The sequence below is a fragment of the Falco cherrug genome, chromosome 1, assembly GCF_023634085.1.
Source record: "Falco cherrug isolate bFalChe1 chromosome 1, bFalChe1.pri, whole genome shotgun sequence".
In the NCBI taxonomy this organism is placed as follows: domain Eukaryota; kingdom Metazoa; phylum Chordata; class Aves; order Falconiformes; family Falconidae; genus Falco; species Falco cherrug.
Window position 1 is genome coordinate 99270046 of NC_073697.1, and position 24280 is coordinate 99294325.

The 24280-nt window shown below is 42.4% G+C and overlaps 1 protein-coding gene across 2 annotated transcripts in view; it reads left to right on the forward strand.

The window, feature by feature from the left end:
- Nucleotides 1–858: 858 nt before the first annotated feature.
- Nucleotides 859–24280, forward strand: part of TTC28 (tetratricopeptide repeat domain 28) — a 191512-nt gene continuing 168090 nt past the window's right edge. Inside the window, exons 1-2 of one of the 2 annotated variants that reach the window (XM_055711387.1) lie at nucleotides 859–1000; nucleotides 13174–13452. In XM_055711387.1, coding sequence (XP_055567362.1) covers nucleotides 908–1000; nucleotides 13174–13452 — 372 coding nt within the window. In that variant the 5' untranslated portion in view covers nucleotides 859–907. The remainder of the gene's footprint in view (nucleotides 1001–13173; nucleotides 13453–24280) is intronic. The other variant, XM_055711377.1, reaches the window with a different exon arrangement.

A 24280-nucleotide genomic window follows, 5' to 3' on the forward strand; every position in this document is an offset into this window, starting at 1 on the left:
GCTGGACGGGGCTGGGAGCAGCCTGGGCTGGGGGGGGTGTCCCTGCCCGTGGCAGGGGGTGGGACTGGGTGGTCTTTAAGGTCCCTTCCAACCCAGACCATTCTGTGATTGAATCATTAATCCTTTCCTTGGGTCCTGATCAAGACCTGCTTTCTAATAAACCTTAACGCTGATCTCACTTCTTTGCAGTCAAACCTCTGAGCCGGTGGCCGTGTGTTCACCTTTGCTGCAGGAACGTTTCTGAAATTTCAGAGCCTGACACTTTTGCCACGAAAGAGTAAGACTGGGAGGTGTTCCTAGATTCCACTACGGTGGAGTGGCACCCAGTTTCCACTCGGACAAGAAGTTATTTCTTCATTCCCAGCGCGAGGGTCTCCAGCGGAGCTGCTCGCTGCCGTGCAGGAAGGCTCCGGCTCGGCCGCCGGTGGCGCGGACACCACGCCAGGGCCAGGGCCGAGCCCGCCTCCATCCCAGGCCGCCCCGACCGGCCCGAGGTACGGTCGGGCCCCGCTCACCTCAGGCAGGGCCCGGGCCGCCCCGGGGAGCCAGCCTGCACCGGGGGCCGCGCTGCGTGCGGGGCGGCTGAAGGGGCAGCGGGCCGCGTCCGCGGGGCCCGGCTCCCCCCCCCCGCCGGGTGCCGCTCGGCGCGCAGGGCCCGGGGCAGCAGGACCCGCCCGGGGCGGGGGGAGGCCGCGGTCCCGCCGCAGGACGTCCGGCGCGGAGCGGGCCTGGCGCCGTCGGGCGGGGGGTGTGCGGGGTCCGACCGGAGCCCGGCCCCGGAGGCGTGGCTGGGGGCAGTGCGGTTCCCTCAGAGCCGGGCCCGGAACGTGGCGCCGCGGGCCGGAGTGGGATCGGCCCGGCGGGGGGCGGCGGCGGCCCCCCGAGGAGGAGGAGGAGGAGGAGCGCGATGGAGCAACAGGCGCCGCCGCCCGCCCCGCCGGGGGCCGTAGCGGGGGGCCGGGCTCGGCGGCGGCGGGAGCGGGACGCGGAGCCTCCCCGGGTGAGTTGACGCCGGGCGGGCGGCGGGCGGGAGCGGCCCCGCGGCCCGGCCGAGCAGGCGGGAAGGCGCCGGGCCGTGCGCGATCGCTGCCCGCGCCCGTCGGAGGGAAGTTTTGGGGCGCGGGCGGGCCGCCGTCCCGGCCCGGAGGGGGAGCCCAGGGGCGGGCGCAGGCCCCGCGGCCGGCGGGGCGTGAGGCGGGGGGCAGCTCCCCGTGCGGGCCGGGGGGAGGCGCCGGCGGGCGACCGGCGCGGCTGCGGGGCCGCCAGGCCGCGAGTGCCGCCGCGGGCGCCTGGCCCGAGCGCTCGGCTCCCTCCGCCCGGCTCCTCTTTGCCGGGCGGCGCTGCCTCCCCGGGGGCCTCGGCCGGCGGGCCCGGGCCGCCCGCCCAGCCCCGCGGGCCCGGCCGTCCTGCCCCGGGGCTGCGGGGCTGGGACCTGGGACCCGCTGCCGCCCGCGGGCGCTGTGGCCGTGGCCGTGTCCGTGCTTTCGCCGTCGGCCCGCCGGAGCGGGCAGCGGGCGGAGCGCGGCTGGCGAGGGGCGCACTGCCGGCCCCCGGGCAGCAGAGCCTGGGCTACCGCGCCGAACCCTGCGGCCTGCCGGTGAGTGCCGGGGGGGCTGCGGGAGCCCCGCTGCGGGCAGCCGGCACGGCGCTGGGCTTGCCGGCCGCTGGGAAAGTTGTGGGTAACTCGGTTGTAAAGGCTTTGTTACTGCCAGGGTTTGGCATCTGGAGGCTGGATGCAGTCGGTGCGTCTGGGATGACAGCAGATGTCATTAACGCGGTTCTGTTCGTTCACGACCTGTAGGGATGAGATGTATTATCCCTGTTGCGCCTGCAGTTTGATGTTGCAGCCGTAGGGATGTCCCTGGTTGTTCCCAGTAGAGTTCAAATGGCTGGGTATTGAAGCCTTCTTGTCCTTCCTCTTCTTCTTTCCTTAGAGCTATTTATGTTTATTTTTGGATGTCTTTCATTTTTCTTGGAGGTTTGCACCATCTCAGACAACGTCATTCCTCTTGCGCTTTCTGCTGGTACTGAACAAGAGCTCTTCAGGTGCTAATTAAACCCTTTATATGCTCTTCGGAAAGAGTTTTTTGGCAAATGGATGAGTGGGTATGCATTGAATATCAGAAGATTTTTGTCAGCAGTAGGGTTGGAAACCTTCCCTTTGTTTGGGGAGGGAGGGTTGTCTGGTCTGAACAGACAGTCATGTTTTTTTGAAGTCCTGGGTTGTGATAATATGTAAGAGTAATCATTGTTACTAGTGATAGCATCAATAATTATTATTATTACTCATATTCTGTACTATCCATATCTTAATTTTTAAGAGCCAAAATCCACTGCTGTGACAGTAGCAGTCTGTATATATTTCTGCTGCGTATTGATCAAGTCTCATTTTCTGGCTGCCTCACTGTATTACATGTTGAAAGCCTCTTCCTCGTCCACTGCATATCCTTTCCTCCCCACCTGGATACCAGTTGCTTCCATTCCTGCTGGGCAGGTCACTTGAGATAACGGAGAGGTTGCAGGTGAAGTGCCGACCTACCTGTGCACGGGGGACGCAGCTACTGCCCTTGTGCTGACAGACCTGCGCTTCTAGACGGCACACGTCCTCGCAGAGAAGACAACAGTTGTATTACAATTGAACAGTTTGTCGCAGACAACAAAATCCGGGGAGCACGTACACCTGCTGCACTGACAAGTCTTCCTGAAGCGACTGTCCTGTTCAGCCCCAGCTTTTGCTGTATTACTGCTCTGTCAGTCCATCGTTATTGTGTCTGTCTCCCTGCGGCTAACTGACGGTTTAGCAGAAAAGGTCAGATTCCTCATTGATAATTTATAGTTTGTTATTATTAACGGTAACTAAATTCAAGGTTTTGTGCTCCCTTTAGCTTACATTAGATCTTTCTTTTGCATTAATGATACGTCTGTTGGGTGGCTGTGGGAGCAAATGACTCTTTAGACTGAGGATGTCAACTTTTATTTCTTTTCTGTGTTTTGGCGTCGTACTGGCTATCTCTTAATGAGAAAACTAGCCCCTTTCTGCTTTCATTTCTCATTCTTCATCTCAATTTTTGCATTACTTTCCACTTCTGTGCTGTGTTTTCACTCTGTTTCTTCCATTCTTTAAGAATTTTGACTCGTTCGTATTGTTCCTTTGAAACGATTGACACTAATATACTGTATGTTGATGTTGAGGGACTGTTCCTGATCTGTAAAGGGGCTCTTTAATGAGATTAGCAAGGACCTGGAAAATTGGAACTTTTGAGTTTGTTTTGGGCTTTCAGCATGCTCAGATACAAACTTGAGTTTTCAGTTATTAATTTACTTTTGAAGGTTATCTCTGAGACCAATTAAGCTAGATTTTAGTTTTTTCTGAGGAGAGGAAAAAGCTAAGTATCCCCCGTTCAGTTTGAGTCGTTTTGCAGGCTGCGTAAATGTGTCACACAAGGCATGATGAAAGCACTGTTCTTTACTTCAGAGTGAGTTTTCTGAAAAAATTTAATGTTCTTTACAGCACTTGAGAGTTCAGTTAGAACTTACTGAACATTCAAGATGTATGCATAATTTCAATTCCATGTTCAATAGACTTTGTGAATTTCTTTCATGCTTTTAATTACTTTTTTTGAAGCCATTATTACTATTGTCATTTGTGACACCTGGGATAATTCTGCATTCTAACTGCACTGCATGTGTAAGCTTACTTCAGTTGATGTTCTTTTATCTTCTGCCTGTTCGATGCCTCTCTGTTTCTGTGAAATAATGAACAATTGTATTTTCCCTGTGCTTTTCCAAATTTCTATAGACCTTTGACTTACTCCCTTGAATTCTTTTCTAACTTTCATCGTCTGTCTTAGTCTCTCTTTGGAAATGGAGATGGATTCCTATCTGGTTATCTGTTACCCATCTCTTACCTCTTCTACTAATGTATCTTTATGTGCTTGTGTGCTGGTGGTAATGAAACTGGACGTGACATTCAAAATGCACTTCCTACTGCAGGTTTTTAGAATGGCATAATTGTTTCCTGTTTCTCCTTTCCCAAAGATTCTCATTATATTACTTGTTTCTTTGGCTGTTCATGAGCACAGAGACAGTGTTTCCAGGAGAATTTCTCCAAGGACTCTTAAAATGTCTTTTGTGAGGGGTAAGGGTATCTTTGGGGTCAGTTATTGTAATAACAGCTAAGGATTATTTTTTTTCCCCGATCACTTTGTATTTACTGACGCTGAGTGTCACCTGCTATTTATTTCCCAGAATATACTGAATATTCTTCTGTGCTCTGGGCCCTTGTTTTATGATTATCAACTTTGCCTCCTTGGCGTACAGTTCCAGTAGCTCACCTGTGCGCTGCACAAAGCAGTTTGGGTTAGGTCTCTGAGAAGCCCCGAAAATTATATGCCACAGTCAGAAAATGAGAAAGACAAATGTGTTGCCAATGGCTTGAATTCATTAGGCAGATTTGCCCAGAAATTTGTGAATGATGCCCACGCTCATGCTATCTCTCTTGATAATGTCCTTGCCAATACACCTTTGTATACATTTCCTAGTCTGGTTGGATGCATGACCGTGATCGAGAAACACCTGAGACACCAGCAGATGCCTGAGAGGCTGCAGGATGCCCTTTTAGAGTTTAGATAAATTGTCTCCAGCTATTTATTTGGTGGTTAATCCTTTAGAATAAGGTAAAACCCAAAGGACCCTGCCTGACCAGTTGTGTGTTGGGAAATATATATCCCTCTTAGCAAGCTCTCCATGTAACTGATGGAAGGTTTGAAACATTAACCTGCTTCCAGTTCTCTTGGAAGTTCACAAAAGAAGGGTTTAATTATACATAATGAATAGTATATATGATGGAAAATAAAATAATCCTGTGTTGTGAGACTGCTCATCTTATGAAAAGGACCATATTTTTAATTATCTCTTAGTACAATGCGGTCCAGAAGGTTCAAGGACCTTGTGCTGTGTAACCAGTAGGTATAATAATCAGAAAACTGGGAGAGGGAGAGCAGCTATAACAGAGGCTGACCTATCGTGCCTGAAGAACTTTCTATAAAAAGTTATATATAGCAAGATGGTCATGGTCTCTTTTGGCCATCTCCTTACTCATCATTAGTTGGTCTAATAGTTTCTTGAAATACTTCTTAAGGACTGAGAAGAGCTTTGAAGTCACCTATTTGAGGAAGATGGGAATAAAGAATTTGCAATAATTTGATGCATATTGGTCATAGCTTTTCAGTTATTGCAAATAATTACATTTGGCCCCAGATGTGTGAACAGATTGCATTGCACACATGATCCAAATAGTATTTTAGAGTGTGTTTGCAGTGAAATCAGGCTGGTTTCTCAGTAGTATTCAAAAATAGCATCTGTACAACTTAGTTCTTTTCTTGGTTTTGGAGTATTTACTTGAAAATAGAATATTGTTTCTTAACTGGAGTGTTTTGTGGAAGTGTGAGGGCATAATTTGGTCTGCATAACCTTTAATTTTTAAAATTATGTATGAACCAAGGAGTACTGTTTAAATTTAGCTATGAATTTCATAGTTGTTACAATTTTTAGCAACATGTAGCATAGCTCAAATTAAAGTTGATCTAACTGACGTTACAATTGTGTATCTCTCCAAGTTCAGTATTGGAAGCTCACAGTTGCTTCTCATTTTTAGAAAATTCTTTAGAAAAGACATCTTTTTCTTTAGAAAATTTTGTATAGACGCCAGTCTGAAAAAATACCAGTTTTCTTCCTGTTGATAAGTTTGTATTTAAAATATTTCTGTCTCTAATGACAATGAAAAACCGAATTGGTAGAACATTAGCAGAACAATATGCTCCAGAAGCCTAGACATATATTCCATTAGGAAACTTGCTAAAATGTGGTTGGTATTTTTTTATAGAATAGTACTGTAAGCTGTGGTTTTATGTTCAAGGTATTTATTCCTTTTGATTTATTTATGCTTTTATATAAGTTATAGCTTTTTTATGATATAAAAGTAGATTTTCATGAGCATCTAACAAATCCCTTTTGGAACTTTATTTTAGAGGTTGGAAGTTTGACTTCTGTTTTACTTATTACTTTGTGAAAATCTAACTTGGTGTGGTTTTTTTCCCCTATAATGTGGATTTTCCAGGGAAAATTAAAACCCTATCTGTCAGAATAATACTTACTGACACTTGTCGGAGTACTTTAGACTAAAATAGGTGTCAGTTTAGATACCCTGATAATTAACACAGAGTAAATGCTAGACTTCAGAAACTGCAGGACAATGGAAATGGCCGAAGCAACAGAAGTTTGCAGGATTTCCTTCGTATTGCTTCTACTAGGTGGAAGGTAACTTCATCAGTATGCCTCTTGGGTGGCGGCAGGGTTTGTGTTTTCATTGGGGCATTGGCATTGCACGGGCGTATTTTAGCCAGCAGTCTGCAGGGTGAGTGACTGTTTTCCAGGGACCCTTCGGTAACTGCCCATCGAGTGGTGTTTCCTTTACCTGAAGGTTTAAGGATGGGGAATAGTCACTGACCAGGTTGTTGATGCCCCGCTTACGGGGTGTATATATTATCTTGCTGAGACTTAAGGAGATGTTTTCTTTGTGTCTGTGGGGACGTACTCTCAGCAGTATTTCATAACAGTTTGTGAAGACAAAATCCAGCTTAGAAAAATCTAGCAGCCTGGATAGCTGTTGTGCACATCTGACGGTGGCTTAGACTTTCAGAGTCAGTGGCCTTCCATTTCTTCCCACACTGTTTCTGTTAAAAGTCTCTTCCGACTGCGTGAAGGTTGCATGTGGCTTGGCAAAGCTCCGTGTCTGCTCAGAGGCGTAGTATGGACTCACTGAGTGCTAGCTGCTAGGGGGGAGGCTACAGGGAGAAACTTCATGTTCTTTATCTGCTCTTGGACTCTTGTGGAAGACAGTTTCTGTTACAGAAAAACAATAATATCCCAGAATATGGAGTGAAAAAAACATAAAGCCATTTTACAGATCGAAATACAAGATGTTCTACAGATGTTTTCGTAGAAAGGAAAGCTCAGTTACAGATTTAAGCTGATTTTGGAAACGCATATTTAGAATAAGTAACTGTCACTTTTTTCAGAGTCCATTTGGAATGCCAGTTTTTCTGCTTGCCTCTTTTAGTTTTTCCTCTTACTAATGCTTCATTGATGATCCTGAGCTATTTCGATAATTTAAATATAAAAATGCTGAGTATCCCACTTAAAGTATTTGTGAAAGTTACAAAGGATTTTTTTTTTTTTTAAAAGGTGTCTTAATTACGGACTTGCCACCCAAGACATCATCTATATAAACCATGTTTATTTGAATTGTGTGGCATTAAAGAAGATGGATTACATACAAGCTGAGAGGTGTAAGATTCATTGTTCTTTGATGGAGCATTCTCTTCATGCTGTTGTACCACGTTGTTTTCCCTTGTCCTCTTGTCTTGGAGCAGAATTTGGATTTGCTGTTATCTCTTCTCACTCATCTAATTGGAAGTCAATGGGAATCTACTCCCTGCTGTTTTTTGGATAGCGAAGTGCAGTTCAGGCAGTCAGATCTTTCAGCGTGTATGGGCACTTGCTTCTTTCTTTTTTTTTTTCTAAGTGTTCTGTAGAGGACTAAGTTTAGCAAGCTTGGTGTTGGAAGACAAACATTCCTGTGATGTAGGTTTTTCTGTGTGTTCAACTTACTTTTTGCTTTGGGGCTTGGGAGTTTGTTTGTTCTTGAAAAAGTCCAAAGAAAATTGTGTTTCTAACACTCATCTTGAATGGTCAGTGAGGTTGAATCTTGAGCACCTTCTGTAAGAGGGAGAAGATTTTCCCCCAGAGGAGGGAATTAATTGCTGAATCTAATCTGAAGCAGATCTTGTGGGAGCTTCTGTCTAATGTGACCTCTGTAGTAGGAGCTGGTTTCTGGTGCCCTGTGCTGGTTTGGAGAAGTGATGCTGAGAAGTGTGTGCCATCTTCTTTATTAGAAATACATGAGCTCCTGTCTTAAACTGTCTCTGCTAGATCCTCTTCTGCACCTCATTAGAACCTTTTTTATTCCACTGTGCTAAGGAACCTCTGCTTCATCTTCAGCATTACTTTATAGGGTTACTTTCTATAGCAAAGTGTTACACAGCCTAAATATGTGTGTTGCCATCACTGTCCACTGTCTTAGCAGGAGAAGAGCAGTCATGACTGAAAGGTGGGGATGGCTTTTTAGTGAGTACTTTTTGTGTGTTGGTACCATCGTAACAATATTTTTTTATTTGTGGTTTAGTCCCAGAGTGAGTCAGTTTTGTTCTGTGGTTTGTTCTTTTACCTAATGATGTTTTGCTGCCTTATGTAATTCTCATGATAGCAAGAATTAAATAATAATGTATCCCAGAAATTACCATCATAGTTTCCTTTAAAAGACTTTCATTTTTTTTCATGAAATTATTTAGCTTCACAGAATGTTAGAGGCAGAAACCACTTTACTTGGACTGAGGGGATATCTCCTCACGGATTCTCCTTGTTGTTACAGACTCACAGTATGATTTTGGGAAGATCATTAACAACTTGGTGTTTTCATTTGTTCATGCATAACAAGCAGACCAAAAAGATGGCTACTGTCTGACTTGTGCATTCTTTAGTCTTGCTGGTGCTGCTTGAGGTTGTGCCTGATGAGACATGCCCTCACAGAGCACCTGTGCCTGGTGCTCAGTACCTCTGGCTTGTGCAGGCTGCGTCCAGGCAACCTGCTTTTGTGGCTGTGGCAGCATCGGTCCCTGTGGTCAGGGGCAGGCAGTGGGACAGATGCCACCCGCTGCCGAGCCAGAGGTGGCATCTTCAGTGTGATGCTGGCTGGGCTTTCGCTGCCAGGCTGAGCCTCCAGCTGGCAGCAGTTACGGCCATAGCTGTTAAGGAATCTATTCCTTGAAGTATTTGTCTTCTATAATAAGTTCATGACTAGTTCTGGTACTCCTGCATCTGGATGTTGCAGTCGTTTGCTCTGAATATGATAAAAGAATGGGAACTACGCAACATTTGGCATTTCTCATTGTCCCTGATGCAAGCCAGTCACCAGAAAATACAGTGGCAGGGGGACAGAGGCCACCTTTACAAACACGTCTGAGGAACTGGAGTAGTCTGTTTGGTACCTTGCACCCTGGCACTTGGCATTGTTTAACAAAATAACTGTTTTACTGTACGAACAACACAAGCAGTGTTTAAACCAGAGATCACCTTGGCTGAATCTGTTGTGGGCGGTTACTGATACGTTGAGGTCAACGGTTCAAAATAGTAAGTTTTGGAAGCAAAGCTGTTTCCCTTGAAGTCTGCACTGGACAACCTAATAAAGGAGGAACCCGAAGAAAATATTCAGGCTTTCTGCTGAGAGGTGTGTGTTTATGTGGTTATACAACATCTGGTGATGTTTGTGACCAATGGGTCAGGTTAATTTACTCTAGTCTGTTCCCTGCTTTTTCAACTCTTGCTGTTGATGGGGGTTGGCAGTATTTAACACATCATGATGAATTAAGTCACTTAGTGGTCAGTGCAGCCAGTTCTGTTAAGGGAAGTTGGAGTTGATTATTTAAATCAAGGTAGCTTTATAGTTTTTAAGAATTTGAAACATATTGTTCTCTGCAAAGATGATATCACCTATCTGTCTTACGGAGTTCAGATATTCTGAGTGGAGACCTCTCACCTTTGGGATTGACAAAACTTTCTATGATGACTGTGAAAAAATTTTTTTCGTGACTGATGTATTTATAAATGAATGCAGTATGTATGGGAGGAAGTCACAGTGACAGTGTAGGTGTCATGACCAGACAGGAGAACAAAACAAATATTATTTTTTATCCTTTAATTGTGGCACAAACAAAATATCATGTAATTTGGAAACCAGGGAGAGAATCTTGCTTCAGTTCTATCTGTGGAAGATGTCAAAAGAGAAGATAACTGTATCTCTTCCTTAGTGTGCAGGTCTGTTCCTTCTGATAGACTGACTTGGTCCTTGTGACCAGTTAAATAAGTCACACAAATATTATCCATATTATCTGTGCCAGAAATTTGGATTGTGCTACCTGACCTACCTGTACTTAAATAAGTTGAATTTGCACTGCAGAAGTTTATTTTGCTGATGAAAATCTCAGGTTTTGTCAGAGTTGTAGCAGGAAGCTATTGAAGCTAGGAACGTAGCAGGATTCCAAAGGGCTCCGGTAAATGTACATAGATCAAAGCAACGTCTGTTGCTGTTACAGCTGGCAGCTTTGGAAAGGGGGGCGTTTTAAACTGGGGGTGGGTGGGTGAAGGGTGTCTACGTGGGGATGTTTGCTTGTTTGTTAACACAGTTTCCAAGGATCGTGGGTCAGGATGATCTCTGACATCACAGAGCATCGCCGGAGTCCTTACACTGGGTCTGTTATTCACCCTCTGATGTTCACCTTGTGTTTGCCCTCTGATACTTTTCTTAATTTATGATTGTTCATTTCCTCAGATCCTTCTGAAAAATGATGTATGAGAGTTCTGTAAGCTGTTAGCCCGGCGTTCCCTTGTGTATTGCATGAAAGTTCAGCCGCTTTTAGAAATTTGTGATATGTTTAAATTCCTTTTAGGCCCCACATAAAGGTCATACTGCCCCCCCCACCGCCCCACCCCCAGGAGAATATTACTCAGGTTAAGATATTCTGTGCTCCTTGTATACAATGAGCATTTCCATAAGACTGCATTGGATTTTCTTGCCTGTAGTGGCTCTGAAGTGTTGGTTCTAAGTTGTATAAAATCAAATTTTCCACTCTTCTGGTAATTTCTAGGAACAAAGGCTAGTGCGGAAGTACAGTGTGAAAATTCACTAGCTGCTCTGAATGTAGTGATCGGAAAAATTGCACAGTAGTTTTAGATTTTAGAAGAATCTTGCACAATGGCCACGTGTTTGTTAACCTCAGTGGGTTTCAGGAGTAGGCAGGAGTGTAAGTTCTTGGAATTAAAGAAGCTGCTGAAGCTACAGAAAAAAAACACAGGTTAAGATGAAAGGAAATGGGGGAAGAACAGGATTTCCTTTGGCTTCTTTTATTTTCCTACACCAAGTCAACTCTACATGGGACTCATGGTATCTCCGGGTAGTTACCTGTGCTGTCCCTGGCACCTGGGAACCCACCAGCCCTGCTTCCCTACAGGTCCTCCAGCCATCTGTGCCCTCCTGGTCACTACTTGGCTTCCTCAGGGTGTCCCGATCTTTCTGTTTGAACATCTACTCATGTAGTAGCTGCTCAATCTTCATATTCTGCTCTTGCAACTCCTCAGGTCACAGCAAACTGACCACATGATGAAGTTTATGGTGAAATACACACAAACGTGTGAGTTGTTGCTTTACGCCAAGCGCCGCGGCGTGTTCAGCACTTAACATTTGGGCTATTGCTCACGGTAGAGCGATTTTCCTGCCAGTACTTGAGAATATGTGAAGTTGCTGTTAGTAAACTCGATTGAAGTAGCGAAGAAGTATGCCAGTGCATTTAAAGAGGTACTACATATGGAAAGAATTTTCAGGGATGCAGAAATTTGCTTTTTATAGTGCTGTTCATAATAATAATAATAAGACAAGGTACATATTAGCGTATATTAGCAGGAGTACTATGTAAAGGACAAGTACACAGATGAAAGGAACAAAGTTTTTGGTTTGTTCTGCTGTAGGCAGGATAATCAATTTTACATTTACTGATACAAAGGAGGGTTGGGGTGCTTATTAGGAAAAATATTTTAATGACGAAAACAATGAAGCAGTGTAATGAGATTGCCTGAGTAAAACATGGAGTCCTCTTCAGGAGAGAAGTTTAGAAACAGTTTGGACAAACACCTGTCAGGAAAAAAAAGTGTAATTGTAAGGAAAAGGAGAGATCAGTAGTTTCTAATTTAATGCTTTTCTATTGTTGTTTGACTTAAGGGGCGAAAAAAAAAAAAGTCTGTAGACCATTTTGATGTTTGAGACAGGATGTCAGTTTGCAGCTTGCTTCCCTTTCCACTTAAAAATACGCCCGGCTTGCTCTGTTAATGTATTTAAGCCCTGCAGTTGTTGTGTTGTGGTAACAATATGTGTTGTTCTTAACCTTTTTCGGTCTGCAGGACTGGAAATAGATGACACCAGTCTCAATTATAGTCGCCTAAACCTTTAATGAATATTTCAAAGTACTTTGTATGTTACTGTATGTACGTGTTGCCTGTTGCCAAATACAATTACTGCAGAATTCACAACTGCCTTGTAATCAGAGCTGTACAAAGATATTCTTGCTGAGTTTCTGGAGGTCCGTGGGAGAGAGTAGGGTGTGCATGACAAAGCCAGTTACTGACTGCAGATGACTGGCTGAAGAAAACACGGAATGTAGAAGGTTAAATGAGGAGGAAAGGTGTACCAGAATCAATGGAACTAGGATTTTCTACAGCTTGCTTTAAATAATAACCTTTATAATTAGAAGGCGTAAACCTGCTTTTCTTTGTCATTTTGTATTGCCTGAAGTTGGCAATCTGGAAGGTGGCTCTGCCAGTGATGACTGTTCTGTTGCTAAAGTAGCATGCCCTGCTAATTTCTGTGAGTATACTCACAGATATATAGAAATACATCCAGGGGTTCATCCTTCCCTTCCTATTTATGAACAATTTGCAACCTGCAGTTAGCTGGAGATAGAGGTTTGTGAGCGGATGTCCCAGTGCAAGTTCTTTGGTTTGAAGAGTATTTATACATTCCTCCATTGTCTGTGCACACGTGTGCTTCTGTGTGACTTGTGTATCAAACTTCGGATACACCTGCATGTTCACATTGTCACCTGCCACCTGTTCAGATAAACTTCCTTACCTGGTGACTGTGCTTGTAGAATCAAATAGTATGGCTGAGGAGGAAAAACTTGGGAATTGTGGCATGCAGTGTACTAAAATAGACTACAGCTAGTCTTTTTGCCTGAAGAAGGCGATATGTCTTCTAAAAGACATCCTTCAGAGGGAGTATGTTTTATAAGGCTCTTTCCTGTTACTTTTGTACCACCTCACACACCCTGCCCCCAATAATCAGATAATTGACTTTTTTAATAATCTGATTCTGAATTCATAATTTGTTTGGCAGTAATGCTGGTGGCTTTAATTTCTGCTGTACAGTTTCTAATATTTTGATTTTTTTCCTTTTTTGAGTAGCGTTTCTTAACACTAACGTACAATTTCACCCTCCTGCCCTCCCAGATTTCTTTCTTTGGATCAAAATCTGTTGGAAGAAGAAGTCCTGACAGTCCCATGTTGAGCAAAGCTGAATTTGTTGAGAAAGTTCGCCAGAGCAACCAGGCTTGCCATGATGGCGACTTCCATACAGCGATCGTGTTGTACAACGAGGCTCTGGGAGTCGATCCCCAGAACTGCATTCTCTACAGTAACCGTTCGGCAGCCTACATGAAAATCCAACAGTATGACAAGGCCCTGGATGATGCAATCAAAGCACGACTGCTAAACCCCAAATGGCCAAAGGTAAGAAAGTGTGTTTGTCTTCTGAGAAAGGAGTAATTCTATTGGGATAATTATTCACATTGTAACACCTAATATATAACACAAGTGTATATATTTCTGTACTAAAGTCTGGTTTTGCTAAAAGCTCCAGATAATAATATCTTTTGTGTTTAAAATTGTCTGACTTGAATTTCCTTTTGGGTTTTAAACTGTTTTCTGTGTAAACTTACTTTTCCTCAATGGGGGTATGATACTATCTTACTATTTTAAACCAGCGTCGTTTCTGGATTGTGAAGACCAGAAATCTCTTTTAACGTTAAAACACGGTCAGCATTCAGTAGCATCGAGGAATATTTTGTTGAAAAACTTCTCGAGAGGTAGCGTGGAGATTATCAGTAATGGAGCAGTAAGGCCTTTCAAAATAGTGTCCAAAGAGAGTTCATGTGTAATCTATTTTGGATAAACATTTGAAGAAATGTGTATCTTAGCATTCTTGGCAAGATCTGACTACTCAAGGAAACATTTTGAAAAGAGTAAATGGTGTTGGTTGCCTGTTCCTTCTGGGATTGCTCCCCACTAGCTGGAATTGGTTGCTTCAGTCACTGTCACCCTTGTCTAGCCCAGGACCAGCCTTTTACATGCTAATCAATTTTAACAGTGTCTGTTCCAGATTCCATTTCTCCTGGTAATCCCTTACACAGTCTTATTAGCCACTTTAGCTAAAGGAGCAATTTAAGAGCGATTCATCATGCAGTTCCTCCCTTCAGAAATTATGGCAGGTAGCAAGCATAATGTTCTCCATCTGCTGAACTCCAAACTATTGAAGTTGTTTCCTTTTATTTCAAAGCAGATCACTTGAAGTCTTGTATTCTGATTTTCAGTTGTTTATTAGCTTCTAGAAAAGCCTTATCATATGCTTCTGTAAGACTTTCGTTAATTACTTTACCCGTACTCTAAGCACAAATCCAAGCTCTACTCGTTATCAGCTCCATGTGTTGAGATTGTGTTGTATACCTTTAAATCAACGTTGCTTGCTTTCCTTTTCTCATTGGTCCATTGTCTGTATCTTGTCTGTATGTTGAGTAGTCTGTTAACTAAAAACATGAGCATTAGTCTAGTGGCCAGCTGCTTAGCAGTTACATTTCCAAACTCCCCATAATTTTGTTTGCTGTGCTGCAGTAAGTAGACAGACACATGTTTTTTCATGCCTGCCTAGTATATTTTCATGTGGAAAGTGGGAGCTGTTGTATAAAAAATATACATAAAATAGTGTTCTTTCCACTTGAAAGACAGGATTTTCCTAGATACATGTATATGTTTGAGGATTCAATGCTGTGAAAGCTTCTGCTGCTTCTGCAGCTCCCAAGACATCATCTTGCTAAACAAGGTATGTGTCTGCTCATTCCGCCTGGGAAGGAATGGCGGGGGGTTGCAACGTCTGAGTATGTTTGAAGGCAAAGAGCTGGTGGTATCTTCTCATCAGTACAATCTGTGCACACAGCATCACTTCTGTCTCAGCCTTCCACGCTGTGACAGCTTGTCTGCTGGACTGCTAGGCTTGTCTGCCCTTGGCAATTCGCTCATCCTCTCATCAGGAGAGAGAGCATCCTGCAGCTATTTTAATGCGATGCACCTTCTGAAGGAAAAGAGCCTGACTTTTCTCCCCCTGCCCTCCCCCCCTTCAGAATTTAGTATTTTAACTCTGGAATTTCTGGAGTCAAGAAACTGCAGTTTTACACAATCTTTCCCATTTTAAGTTTCTGTCTTTAGTGATACCAGAAAACTGCTTTAGAAAGATGTTATTGAAAGTGTTTTCTAAATCTCTGCCCACTCATAATCACAAAGGAAGACCATGGGCCAGGGGAGATCCTTCACTGTTGTTGATGCTGTTTTTTGGCGTTGCCATCTTGAATTGCAGCGGTTTAATTTGTGTTTTATTTTCACACTTAAATTTTGTACTTTCTTTTTCTATTCACTTTTATACTTGTGATTTCGGTCTTGTGTTACTGAATGGCATAAAAGATTTTGCAAAGGTTTGTATGAAGGACTGTGTTTAAAGAAAGAAAATTGCGTTACTGTCATTAAACTCCAATTTTCCAGGTCAGTTATCTGAATGCAGGGAATTAAAGAGCATAAAAGCAAGGGTGCTTTTGCTTAGTTTTGTATCCTGTTTCTAAGAAGTCTGGTAGTGATTTACTATAGAGCTCACTTAGATGAAAAGTTATGAAAAGACTTCATAAAAGAATATTTTCAAAATGCCAGTCATAGATAGAAGTATAAGAAGACATTTGACATTAATCATTTGAATAAATTTGTAGATCAAAATAGAAAATAAGATGGAAAAGAAGACTTACTAGTTAAAAGACTAGTTGTGTTAAATGAAGGCATTATTATCAGTTTCTTAAATACAGAAATAATAGACTATGTATTGATGCAGTACTAAGGTGGAATAGTTTCAAAAAAACCCCTAACCTCCAACATTTTTACTAATGTTCAGGTAGACTGTATTATTGAGTTAAAAGCATGAAATACCTGCTTTGATTCTAGTTCTGCTGTTAAATGTCCACCTCATCTTGAGCCAACTTTATTCCTTTGTTTATTCATTTTTTGTAAAAAGGCCAGGAATTGCTTTTACAGAACACTTTGAACCTTACTGATGGAAAAAGTAGCAGAACACCTAAGTGATGTTCTTATGATGAAGTAGCGTCTGCTCTTGCTTTATTGTATCAGTGGGTAAAGGCTCTCTTGCTCTGTGATACAAAATGCTTACATAGAGGAGTCAAAGTAGCTTTTGCAGGCTTTGTCCCGTATAAAGCCCATCCTCAGTCTCTGTATTTATTCTTTTATTTTTTCACTGTGGTGTCTTTAGTTTGTCAGATTTTCAGTGCTTCACTCACTCTCCTCTTTTCTGCCAAACCACCAGAATCCCATTCAGAACCCTATCTTTTGGTTTTTGATTTTAATAACTTGGTGTTTTTTTGTTGTTCTAGATTTGCTTGTACAGTATATGTTTTTTTTAAAGTAAGTGAGTACCAATAAAAAAAAAAAAAGTTTTTGGCTTTTTTTTCAGCTCTATGTGGCATATCAGTGAGCATTATGCATTTATTAAAAAATAATTCTAATTGACATGAGAAAAAAAAGCCAAAGTTGAGCTCCTTTAGAACATTCCCACTTACATGTTCTTGGATGGCACCCTAATAAGAGAATATGTAGATGAATCAGAGCTACTGTCTTGCAACAGAAGTACTGTATGTCTGCGATTGATATTCAAGAAGAACATGCTTATCCCCTCACCCTGGCACCACCACCAAACCAAAAAAAAATGTATCTGAATTTTGAACATTTTCTAAAGAATTCCAAATGTTAAAGCATATCTTTCTGGCATCTATTTGACCTTAAGCAAAAAACAATATTTATAATAACTGCCGTTATAAACTTGTGCTGTAAAATAGTATAGACTTGATGCACAATCCACTGTGGTCCTGAGGCAGTTTGTTAGATGACGTGTGTATTGATCCCATCACTTCTTCCTTCAGTTACAGCCCAAGGTTGGCTGATGGCATCTGGTTAGCCTTTCCATGGCCACCGGCCAACAAATGCCCCACAGGTCCACGGCCAGCTGAACTTGTAACCTGGTGCATCACTCATGGCGGAGCTGTGAGGTGGGTTTGCCTCTCACCGACTGACCGCTGGAACACGAGCGTTGCCAGGGTGCAGCACCAGCCAGCTGGTGCCATCTCGGAGCCCCCAGTTCATGGCTTGGAAGCCAAGCTCTTAGAAGAGTTGAGGAATAATCATATGAATACAAGTATCTAGAATTGTTGGGTTTAAGGCTAATGAGTTTTGCAAGGGTTACATAACCACATACATGACAGAAGCACTACTCTTAACTTTCACAGACTGTAATGAGAATTAATGTGAATCATCAGATCATCTGGCATCTTTTTACTGCAGAGGCTGTGCCTCAGACATGTCATCTCTGATGGTGGGTGTATTTCAAGCCTGATCTTCGGCGAGATCTGATCTTGTATTGTCATGGTTCTTTTAAGCTTTTGTATGTAGAAATAGATTTTTGATTTCAGTTGGGCTGAAGCTACAGCAATGGCATAAACATGAAATGAATTTCCCTTCAAGGCCTTTCATTAACTGGACTGAAGGTCAGTAAGGTGTTGAACAGGCAATAATTTGTAGAGGTCAGGGTTTGACTGCACTGTCTGCCTTCATTGACACAGTTGTGATAGAAGTCTCGTGAAAATGGCTTGGCAGGGAGCGCGTCTTGGCTTTTAAAAAGGAGCCATCATGCTACTACAGTAATTGAGATAATGAAAACCCACAGCTGAATGAATTATTTTTTTATCCTCTGAGTGTTCATTCCATCTGGAATTCTGATTTTCACACTCTTCTACATAGTACTTCCCTTTTGCTTTGAATTGTTGTTTCCACAGAAATCATCTGCAATGACTTAGGTTTCAGAAGAAAATGAAAAATTTTGCCAAGCTCTGTTTGTTATTAATTTGCCTGCTCCACAGTGAGGGTGAGTGTTGGCTTAAGACATCTGTATCTACAAATTGAGGCCAGTTGCTGCCACTACATCTTCATTCTGTCTCATGAATTTATGTTAGTTTGGTGAGGAATAGTTGCTTTAGTTCCTGAGTCTGACTGTGCCAGTCTCGTCCCAGGAGGAGTTCCCCATTAAATGTTCCTTTTCCAGCCTTCAGCCCTCTCGGTCTTGTTTCCTCCATTGTGGAGCTGTTCATTTCTCTTCACCTGCCCTTTCCTGTTCTTGGTGAGTGTCCATTTTTGCCCCAGTTTCCCTGATTCTTCAAATAATTTATTTAATAAATCAGCTTTTTTGCTCTTGGATGCTGAAGTAATACTTTCTTCCTTTCATGTCTGTGACAAGCAAGGGCATACTGGGAGCTGAAACCAGTGAAATATCTGTCTTAAAATACAATTGGAATTGAATGTAATTTTTTATATGGTTTTTATCCTGAATGTCATTAGAAAGTGTACTTTTTCTTCCTGAAAAGGCCGTGACACTTTTCAGCAGGATGTTTTGTAAGAGGATAGCATCATTGTAGGCTATGCTGATGAGAACTGCCTCAGTGATAAAAAGCTAGGTGAGCAGGCTTAAAATCCCTGTCGGTGACAGAACAGTTTACTGGTAGAATAAATTCTGTCTCCACATCTGCAAATTTTTAACAGTGCAACTAAATTGACAATTTCAATTCAAATATTAGCTAGGATGAAGGGATCTGACATACCGACATCTGTTGGTGATACTTTCCTGTTTAAAAGTAATTCATGTTAGTTCTGTTTCCATAAAATACCAGCAAGGGCCAAGAAAGGGATCAGTATCTAGAAAGCTCATTTGAACGCCCAGTTAAAAGTGCAAGCCTATTAACTGTGAAAACCACCCTTATTAGCTAAGCTCTACTAATTTTTGGAGCTGTTAACAGAGACAGAGTGAAATACTGCTTTCATCATACCAGCTGTCCTAGTGTGATTAACATAAGTTGGTGCATAAGATAAACAGTAATTACTTGTAATTATTTTACCACTATGAGATAGCTGTTTATCTGCTTGTAGGGGATGATGAATTCTACATCTTTCTAGGCTGAACTGTATTTTACAATTTTTTTGGTTTTGGCATTTCCATGGAACAGTGACAGAAAGCAGCAGTGCAACAGAGGGATTTTGGTGCTTGCAGTAGCTGGAGCTCTTGGGTTACTCTTCTTCCTTCATGGAAAAAGCACAGAGGAGTCTTTGTTTCTTTTTTATTTAGTTGAAGGACACAAATATAACTTGAGTTTTCTGACTGAACTGGGAAACAACTTTTGGTCAGATGACCCAGAGGCGAAGTTAGATGCTGACCTGGCTGCCAGGTATGTTTTAGTCCCTCTTCCTGGTTTACTGACAGATAAACAGGGTGGCTACGCACCCCCTGCCTGCTGCGTGCCATGCCAGACCTCTGCTTGGGTGGTCGCAGCAGGACCGTAGGTAGCAGCCGTGTGCTCCTCGAGTGTTTCGGATCACTGGGAGCCGTGCTTCTCCAACAGGAATGCTCTGGAAATCACAGCAGAGATGGGCAGTCCCGGGAGGAAGGCAGCTTGTTTGTGTGGCGTGTTTTCCTCATTTTCAATGTTTGCATTTTCTAAAATGTGTATTTGTATTTTACTACACAATTAAATCTAATTTTAGCCAGAGCAAGGAAAGGTGTACTTTAGGGACTAATTAACTATGTTTTGAACACAGAAATTTTGGGCTGGAATGGATATCAGAAAATAAGCAGCGGTGCTGATAAACTTCTTAGGGGATGATATGGTTGGTTGGTACAGCTGGGTTTGCAGAGCTGTCCCTACTAGCACCTGGGTACACACGTGTGTGTGTGTACATGTGTGTGTACGTGTGTGCAGCTTGCCAGTGTGAGCAAGCAGGAGGGCACTGGTTAAAGCTGAACAATTATGTTGCGTATTTCAATATCAAAGCTCCTTCACAGATTACAAAAAATATAATTATTTTCTTTTTAGTGATAGAACATAACTGGGAAAATTGAAACTTACGCATACAAAATCTAAGCAATTTTATTAATTAGCCAGAAGAGGGAGCTTAACAGGTGTAGCTGGTGTTTTATTTGAAAGGCCTGACTTTTAAATACACAACCCAGTTGCCTTTTACTTAGGAAGTTGAAAAACTAATTTCAATCCAAGTTTGCTGAGATTTAAGCTACTAAATGTAAATTTCTTTGTTTCTTTTCCTCCTCTATCTTGGGTATGGTTAAATCTTACATTCTTTTTTTTTTGGTGGTTGTTTTTTTGTTTGTTTTTTTATCATCAGCGTTCACAGTGTTAATGGGCGAATATCATAATCTTAAATGTGTTTGAAATAAATGTATTTTCACTCTCTAACCAGGCCATTTCACTAAAACGAACCTTTCTTCAGAGGCTAGCAAATGAAACCAAACCAAACCAAAAAATATTGTGAAATAAAGCTGTGAAATGACACAGTGTAGAAAGCGAGAAAGTGGTTGTTCCCGCTCTCATGCTTTCAAACACAATTGTCTATCACTTTGAATTTTCATACAGCTTATATTTTTATACATCGTGTATTAATTTGCATGCAGCTTTATCTTTCCATTTAGGGTTTTGAGTTAATTTAAGTTCCAATCCCTCATGCTCCTCCCTCTGGCCCTGTTCTCTCAAGGTACTTTTTTTTTCTTTTTTTTCCCCCCACTTGTTTTGAATCCTGCAATATCTGAGCAATGTTCTTTTAAAGTAACATAACTTTGTTTCCCTTCTTTCTGCACTGAGGCACGGTGGTGTACTGCATCCCCAAATGAGCTCCTCTTAGACGTGTGTGCTCCCAACGCAGTCACCTTCTTTTGAACTTAATTTGAAAAAAAAAAAAAAGCTAGATATGAAAATCAGCAGCTGAAAGTTATTCTCTTTAGCATAGCTCCCCTCCCCACCCGAAAATCTGTCTTTAAAGCATTCATTCATGTTGAGTAATAAGCGAGTATATGTATACAAATACATCTGGTTATCTACTGCAACTTCAAACCAAACACACAAGTGAGAAGGTGATGGAAGGAATGTTCTCACCTGCAGCATTTCAGGATAACTGACTGGGGGTGCTGCAGTGTGCGACGGCCGCGTGTTTATGAACTGTTTGTAGTGTTTGTCTGAGAGGTTGGCTTGGATGTCCTGCTATTTGTAAAATATTTTGTGTACATATCACTGGGAAATGCAAAGGTAACAGAGTATTTCAGGAATTAAATTGCATTTTGGGAATACCCCACAGGCAAATCAGGTGGATCAGGCTCTGGTTGATTTCCCACCAAACAGTTTTCTTTGTTTTGCTGTTGATGAGGCTCTGGAAAGTTTTTATTCCCTTTCTCTTCACAGCTGTGCAGCCTGAGTGTGATGAATGAGATGATGAACCAGGTGTGGTGAATGAGAATAGAGGGATGTATATATTCTGTGACTCTGACCCTGAACTGTCTCTTCTTAGTTCCTGCTGATTTTGAGATTTTTTTTTTAAGCCTCACATGATATAAAAAAGATATACTGTGGGTTAAATGGTTTAAATTTGGGCCTAGTTCTGTGCTAAAATGTAGATTTCACTAACAGTTGCAGACGTGTGCTCATTCGAGCCTCAATTACAGCAAACTGGTGTCAGCGCAGTGATAGCCAACAGAAAGGTGTGAAAGGCCTGCCGCTAGTAAGAAAACAAAAATGCTTATGTAAGATATGTTTTTTCACTAATCCCCAATAAAACCATTCCGCTGCACGTTGTAGGGTTGGCTTTGGAGCGTCACTTCAGACTTGCGGCATGCTTACTTTGCCCTGAGCCCAACCAGACTCCTGTTGGATTTGGCTGCTTGTTACTAATGGATGCTATAGACAAACAAGCATCTTCAAAAGTACAACACCATCATTTTTGTATTTTGGGGATGGTTTTATTTAGATTCTGCAAGACACTTATTTAAAACTGTTTATGCTTATATGCTGAAATGTTCCAAGTGTAATGCAACTATAAATGGAAGCGTTTTACTTTCTTGAACCTAGGTAACCTTTTTTGATCTGGGTAGCTCTAGATTTAGCTGGGGAGACTTCCTTTCAAACATCACAAAAACGTTAATGTCACAATCTAACTACAAATGTTTAATTGTTGTCGATGTTTTTATCACTGATTTTTGTTATTTTAAACAGATGGGCTGGAAAACTGGCCAAGTTCTGTGGGAAGGACTGTGAGTTGCTCTAGAAAAAGAAATGCAGGGTGAAGAAATGAGGGTAGACAGCAACAGGAGTCAGAAATGGTGGCTGCGCTGCGTATGCTGAAGTTCTGCTTTCTCAGAAAGACCAGCTAAAACTTAAGGAATAACTGAAAGTATATTCACGTACCCGCTCTTTTCTTACTAATTCTGGTGGTGATAGCTCTTTTTTGGTACAGAAGGAAGCTCCGCTCTGTGGCAGCAGTTGTCCAGAGCCTCTGGGGCAGTATTTTGCCTTGTTCTCATGCTGCTGTACTCACAATCTTGCTCCTGAACCCCCTGATGTTCATACATGCTTGCATACACTGGTCGAATCTCTTTCTCTCTTTACTCTTTTGTTTTCCTACAGAAGTCTCAACCTCCTTTGGGCCACGCAGTCACTTACTGGTCAATCGATGTTACGGAGTTAGCTGATGTTTCACAGATAATCTCCCACTTGGCTTTTGTGCATCAGAAGCAGCAGCCTGAATGCATCTCTAAAAATATATGAAGCATGGCTTGAGTGATCCAGCATGCCTCTTTGAAAGTATCATGCTGCTTAGAACAGTGCTGTTTGAGATCTATAAATGCTGAAGAAACATGGGGCACATGCAAAGGTAGCACTTAAAATACATTTTTTTCCAAAATAATTAAAAGAAAAGCTTGAATGACAATTTTTTTTCCTGATATTCAAAGTGGCAATATTCTGTATGGTAAAAAGACTCATTATAATCAAAGATCTGTGCTCTGGCCGTCAGGTTTTGGAAATCCTCTTTTTCAGTTCGGTTACACTGCAAATGCCTGCGGCTGCACCTGTCAAAAATTCTTCAGATCCAACAATTGCTTAGCTGTATTTGTTATATTTTATTGACTGGGCTTGACTGTGTCAGTCCAAGTATACAAAGTACTTCAAAGTGTACATACTTAACCCGTGTCATGTGTTCTTTGTTTTCGCTCTGCTAGACCCAGCTACGTGAAGCAGTGTTTATCGTAGCTGTGGTCTCTATATGAAAGATGCAGTCCTGTGCAGTGTGTTCTGCTGAACTTCTCGGGTATTTTTACTTGAATCTTTGTAATATAAAATAGATACAGTGAATACTACAGTTTTTCATTTGGTAGAGCAACATTTCGATGTTTATGTCTTCATATTAAAAGAAAAAAGGAATTTTTCATTAACACCCCCCCTCCCCCAAATCTTCCTTTCCCCAGCTGCTGTTTCTAATAACCCCTGTGGGAGGCTGGTTCCAATCTTCACATTCTCTGAGATTTTATGAAGCATTTTCCGAGTTCAGAGTTTCTTTGGGGGATGGGGAATGACAATGTCTTAAAGAAAAAAAACTTTCTACTTTTGCAGAATTGCAGCATTGCGGAGGCTGGAAGGGGCCTCTAGAGATCGATGAGTCCAGCACCCCTGCTCAAAGCAGGGTCAGCTAGAGCAGGTTGTCCAGGACATTGTAGAATTACACAGAACAGCTCATTCTTATAATAAAGTCATAAAGAAGTATCTGAACGAATTCAAAGGTGACATTTCAAATGGATGCAAAGAGGTACTGTTTTCAAATAATTTATTCTTGATGCGTGGCAGTTGATTATCCCAGTGTGTTATTGAAAACATTAGTGCAGCCATACTTGGAAAGGACTGGAAACTGCCAGCTGATGAGAGTATCAGAATTACAAAAAAGTTCAGGACGGAGTAGATGGGTGAGAATTAAGCTTTAATTTCTGGGACGTGAGTCACTCATTAGTGCAGATTTTTTGGCGGAGGAGGGAGGAGGCTAACTTGTCTCCTCAGATTTCTCTTTCCAGTGTCACTCTCATGAGCATCCGTCACAGGCAGCGACTGGCGGGGGAGCACTGGTCTCACGTGTGACTTGAGTTCTAACGGTGTGTTTCAGTCTGTGCTAGGAGGAAAGCATTAGGTGTTTCTAAGGTGAGCAAACACTTTGTTACGTTAAGATGTGGTGGCTGAGAAGTACTTTCTTGGAATTGCATGACATTCCCTCAGGCATCTAAGAACCGGGGTTTGGGTGTTGTACAGTGGTGTTTTTTTTTCTAAAAAAAAAAAACCTTGTCACTTATTCTTTTGCACTAAATCTG